At 44.0% G+C, this 6,000-nt stretch overlaps 1 protein-coding gene across 3 annotated transcripts in view; it reads left to right on the top strand.

Annotated features, from left to right (window-relative positions):
- Window positions 1-3,410: 3,410 nt before the first annotated feature.
- The window catches only part of MAOA (monoamine oxidase A), an 88,893-nt gene continuing 86,303 nt past the window's right edge, over window positions 3,411-6,000 (top strand). The window contains exons 1-2 of one of the 3 annotated variants that reach the window (XM_077145616.1): window positions 3,411-3,519; window positions 3,980-4,677. In XM_077145616.1, the coding sequence (XP_077001731.1) occupies window positions 4,104-4,677 (574 nt within the window). In that variant the 5' untranslated portion in view covers window positions 3,411-3,519; window positions 3,980-4,103. Of the gene's footprint in view, window positions 3,520-3,560; window positions 4,678-6,000 lie in introns of those variants that run through there. The other 2 variants (XM_077145617.1, XM_077145615.1) reach the window with 2 other exon arrangements.

Here is a 6,000-nt window from a genome sequence, read left to right as displayed (position 1 = left end):
AGAAGGAAAAAAAGTTGATTGTGATGATAAAAAATATTTAAGCCCTCTAGCCTCCTATATTCTGGAGCAGCTAGAAGGAAAAATATGAGAGCATCGTATGGTAGCCCATGACAAACTCTGGGATCTATCCTGTAACCACTTTTTGAAGAGTGCTTTGAGAACTATTGCTTTTTTATTTCTTTGCTTTATATATATATGTTATATTATACAATAAAAAAGTTAAAAAAATAGTAATAATAATTCCTCAATAAATAATGATGTCCATATGTTTTTCATATTTGAGGAAGTGTGGCATTAGGTGGGATTCTTAGGTCAACGAATCCACACATAAGCGATTTTTTAGATATGGCCAAATTTCTCTCCACAGGCGTTGTGCTATTTTGGAGATATATTAGCAATGTATTACCATATATGTCTGTAGACTTAATGGCATATTCAGAAAAAGTTGATGTTATCCTTCAGGCAATGGAATGAACTAGACCTCTGTGAAACATAGTCAAGAAATCATAAGAATAGAAGCTACACTGAGATATATAGGGCATAAATGAAAAGCGAGTTGGTTAAAGTAAGGATTTACAGTTAAAAGAAAACTAAAATGAAATAGCACAGCTAAAATTGGCATCGGAAGAAGTAAACTACAGATTAGCACTACAGAAAATTAAATCAGTTATATTAAGGGTAAATTTGATTAACTTTCTCAAAATTCAGAGGAAAAGGCCAAAGATGACAACAACTTTAAAAGACATAGAAAGTTCTTCCAATAACATAGGTGTTTTTCAGGAAGAAGCAAAAATCTTAAAACAGAGGCAATAATCAAGTTACAGTAGAAGAAAAATGTCCTAACATGGGGAACAAGAAGGACACCAAATTATAAATACACAGATTTTAAAGGATTTAGGATACTAATTGTGCATGTATGCACATGCAGGTATACACACACACACACAGGTTCATATCATCCTCACAAAATTGTTTATTTTCACGGATAAACAATTTCCTGTAGGTTTTCTGGAAATGAAGAAATATGTACAATATTTTATGCACAAAAATGTTCACACCAATGTTATATATTACATACATTCAGTAGGCAGCATGAATATAAGGCAGATTTTTAAAATTAAAACACTAATAGATATTGAGTAATTATGATATGTCATGTAATAGGTTAAGTATTTTATGTTCATTGTCTCTTTAACCCTCACAAAAATTGTCCTGGATATCTTCCTTTTGCCCCTCTGGGACCATCCACAAACTTCTTTAACCTGTTCTGTTCCCTAAAGACTGACCTGTATGAGCTGCATCAACTGCCTTTTTACCTTCTAGTTGGGTTAAGTCAATGGAGAGGACCAGCAGGAGAGGAAAGCTGGTTATTTAATCTTCTGGCTGCTACCCTGAAGGTTTCTGATGCTTTGAGTCAGGCAGCCCTCTCTATAAACAGTTCTGTCATCAGGTTCTGATGACTGTTCCCTCCCCTTACTCTTTAGGGCCTTGGAATAGTGACACCCTGCTGTTACCAGGTTGGGGATACTGCACTATTCCTTGTGGTTTCCCTCCATCTTGCCCACACCTTTAAAACTAGTTTCTTTATTATATTCTTCAAATTATCTAATTTGAGTATGCTTTCTGTTTCCTCCTGGGACCCTGACCGATAAAACAATTTAGGAGGTTGTAGAGTTGAGGAGACAGGCAGAGAGGATTTAAATAATTTGCCTAAGGTCTCACAAGGGGAGGAGAGGTACTGGGTGGGATATTTTTCAACTATTTCTCTATTTATTTAAAAATAACTTTTATCACAAAAGATTTACAAAATATACAACACAAGCAAGCAACACAAAGAGAGAAAACACCCATAATGCAGCCCATCTATTCCACCATTATTTATTTAATAAGAGCCTACATTTTTACGTTCAGTACAAATTCCTCCTTTGAGTCTCAGGTTTTATAAGCAATTTCCTACTCTATTACCAAAGTCTCTTGAAGCTCAATATGTCCAAAAACACACTCATGATCTTCCATATCCTAGCCACAATCAAGTCCTGTCAATTTTACATGTAAATGCCTTAATATATTCACATCTCAACATCTCCACCGCCACGTCCTCCCTTAGTCAAAGATAGCATTTTTGATCTCCCTGAATCTATCTCATGCCCCCTTCAATCCATTATTCACATGGAGGGTAGATAGACCTTTTTCAAAATACGATCTAATCATGTTGCCCCTTGCTTAAAATCTTTCAGTGGATTGCTCTTAGGATAAAGACTGAGGATCTTGGCCTTTGAGGGCCTTCATGTCAGCTCCATCCTACCTCAGCAACCATATTTCCCGTGCTTCTCCCCTTGCTGTCCCTTCAGGCGCTGGCTTTTAGCTGCTCCAATGATTCATGTTTCTTTCTACCACTGAGCCTTTGCCCACATTGTTCTTTCTTTCTGGAACATTTAAACTTCAGAGCGGTCAGCACAAACTAAAGTTTTCTTTCTTATCATTATCGATCTTTCCATCATAACTTTTATTAGAGTTTGTATTTACAGATTAAGCATATGGTTGTCCATTAGACTGTGCACTCCATAACGTTCTATAGCAGTCTTGTTGCTTGTGTATCTCTAGAACCCTGCACTGTGCCGAGCACATAATATGAAGTCAAATATTTGAATGAAAAGAAAAAGCCATGCGGATAAGGAGAAAAGTGGACAGAATAACATACATGAGGGACAAATTGCTTTTAATTTATTATTTTCCTCTCTTCATTTGAAAGTCTAACAAGATAAAAATGACACCGATCTAGTCAAAAGTTTCAACTTTTCTGGGAAATAAAAGCTATTTAACAAGAGAAAGAAGGGGCCAAATAGAAAGGGCTAAATCTATGTTTCCTTACAGTTTCTTCAACAAGATACTGCTTTATACAAAATGAGACGCAAACATAAGAAATATTTACAGGGGGATGGGAGGTCTACTTGTTAATTTCCTAGAGTTCTCATTTATTCTGAATTCATGTCATAGTTACATCTATTTTGGGGATGTCCAGTGATACAAATTCAGCTTTCAGAAGATAAGAAAAAGTGGAAATTTAAGGTAAGGACACATTCAGTAAGACTGGTGGCTGCACAGCGAAATGGATGCATTAAAAATCACTCAAGTAGGATGCCTTTCTAATCTTGTCTCTGCACTTTAGCCATTCCTTGACTTTTGTTTTAAACTACGGGTCCCACTTAATCGATAGATGAGCTTTATTTTTCTTGCCTACTTGATTCAAATTTAAGCACCTCAACTTAAAAAAAAAAACATAAAGAACCAATGTCTTTCAAGTCTCCCCTAAGTGACAGTTACCTCCACTTCACCCTGCCCCCTCCCCAGGAAGGGCGCGCTACTGAGCTGACCTTATCTGGCCCTGTGTGATGTCACAAAGGGGCCCTACCAAGTGTAGTGGAGGCCCCGCGACCCTAATTCTCTGGGCCCACTTCCTTCAAACAGCAGCTTTCCCAAGCCCACGCCGCGCAGCCCTCTTTGCGTTAAACAATAAGAGTAAGATCACCAGGTTGAGCACCCCTCGCGGCCACGCCTGCTCCCTCACTCTTGTCTGGCCACCACGTCCCCCATGGGTGGCATCGCCCGACCACTCTGGGCGGGAGTGCGTAGAGATACGCGGTGCCACCTCACTGGTCTCCCCGCCCCCGAGTGGCTAGGGCTCCAGGGGCAGGGCTTCCTGAGAGTAAGGCCTGGGGGCGGGGCGAGTGTCCTTTAGGGGTGGGGCGGGGACGACTGAACACCGCCCCCGCGTGCGATCCACAACCATGAGCACGCACAGCTCGGAGGCCCCCCTCGGCGGCGGCGGCAGGGAACGCGAGGCGGAGCGCGCGCCCGGAGCCCCGGGCACTTCTGCCCAGGTTCTGGGCCAGACTTCCAGCTCGGGCACAGCCTTTTCCACCGCATCCGAGTGGACCACCCACTCCGAGTGGAGAACAGTCTCCCATTTGTTTTCCAGCTCCTTGGCGAGCGCGTCCTCCCAGGACGTGACCAGCCACGAGAGCTTCAGCGAGCCGTCCGACTCCAGCTCCAAGCCTGGCACCTTGGGAGTCAGCACCCACAGCCTAAACGAACAGATCCCCATGTCTGCTACCGACCAGAGATTTTCCACCGGGGCCTCTCTAACCTCCAACTCGGAAACTGGCCCCAACACGAACCCGGCAGCCGCCCTGTCCTCGACACCCAGGTCCCCCAGGGGTTCGTTAGGAGGATTCTCACCGCCCCCGGGGTCCTCCCGACTGTTGGTACATGGGTCCGCCCCACCCTCGCTATCCGGCTCCCATGATTCAGTACAAACACCTGCTACGCCCACAAACTGCTCCGGAGGGTTAGTACAGGGGTCCGCCCAATCCTTGAGCTCCACCCAAGTGTCTAGTCAAGGGTTCGCTCCGCCCAAGATGCCCGGCTCTTCATGGGTTTCCGTACAAACCCCTGCTGCTCCCGCGAACAGCCCCAGAGTGTCGATCCAAGAACCCGCCCCGCCATCAGTGCCCGGCTCCTCCCGAGTGTCAGTACAAGGGTCTGCCCCGCCCTCGGCCAGCCCCACTCCTATACCCACGCCCCCGGAGAGTCGCAAGCAGAGCATGGAGGGTCAGGAGCAGGCGAGTATCGCGGGCCACATGTTCGACGTAGTCGTGATAGGAGGCGGCATCTCAGGTCAGTGTGCACTGTAGCGGTGGCCTGAGGGGCCGTGGCAGACCCGGGGTTGGGGGAGGAGGGCGTCTTGCAGTGGTGCCAGTCGCGTTTGGGGGTCTCTCTCTTGCCTGCAAGAGTGACTACGGCCGACTCCGAATTCTGCGAGGTAAGAGTGGGGTTGGATCAGTTTTGATGGTGGTGTGAACTAAAGGAAGCAGAAATAATCATTTTACTGTTACCCTTAAATATTAATATTTAATTAAGTCTTGCTGCAAAGTTGTGTTTAGCCCTTATGTGGATTTTCTAAATCCTCAGCAGGCCTGTGAGGTGGGTACTAGTCTCACTCCCATTTTACAAGACCAAGAAGCTAAGGTCCCAAGAGTTGAAATAACTCCTGGGGTCATCGCTGAGCTGAGAAGTGTCTAGATCAGATTCTATAATTGAGGACCTACACTCTTAATTCCTGAGGTGGCTGCTGTACTTTACTGCTTTGCTTTAAAAAGAACATCATCATAACGATTTTTGTAGTATTGAGGTAGTAGTAGCATTCCAGACCTCTTCTCTAGGCACTTTTCCTTAGAAAATTTGGTAGGTGATGAAGGAAGGTGGCAGAAATAAACGTCCAAGGAAAGGCAGAAAAAAGGATGGGGGTGGACTCTTAGTTTTAACCTATTCCTATTCTTTAGAACTTGCAGGATGGTGTACAGCATTTATCCCTCAAAGGGAATCCCTTAGTGAAGCAGGGACTGAGGGCCGATTGCTGCTTGTGTTTTTCACTAAGACACTGGTGTCTTTCAACTAAGGGCTCCTACTGACTGAGCCTTGTCTGTGTTGAACCACCTGGCTAGACAGGCCTGAGCTCCCCAGGTCCAGGCTTGAGTTTATGATGGACTGACTGTTCATGAGGTGTTTGAGTGTTTTCCTGGATGCCTCATCATGATTGAGTTATGAAATTGTTAATATGCAATTTAGGAATCTTATGTTTCAGCCCTAACTAGAATCACACAGTAACCAGTACTCCTTATAGAGGTGTTTATTAATTTCTGAGATATACCTGCAGTATCTGATTTATAAGGAGGGGGAGAAAACATTGGAGGGGGTAAGTAGACTGGCCCCACAGGAGCCATTTTCAGCTATTATATTTCTGAAGAACATGCTTGCAAATTAATTTTGTGTGGAGATAGCTTTTGACTTGGACAGTTGAGGATAAAGACTCTTAATCAGTAGAACAGAGATTAGCTTGAACTGTTCTTTGACAGGTCTGGCTAGTGCCAGTAAAAACATGCAGGTATATTGGAGCATCAGAGGAAAGTAGATCCTGGTGGAGAGTAAGAAAATGGAATG

Source organism: Tamandua tetradactyla, chromosome X (genome assembly GCF_023851605.1).
Source record: "Tamandua tetradactyla isolate mTamTet1 chromosome X, mTamTet1.pri, whole genome shotgun sequence".
Taxonomy (NCBI): domain Eukaryota; kingdom Metazoa; phylum Chordata; class Mammalia; order Pilosa; family Myrmecophagidae; genus Tamandua; species Tamandua tetradactyla.
This window is presented reverse-complemented; position numbering and strand designations above follow the sequence as displayed.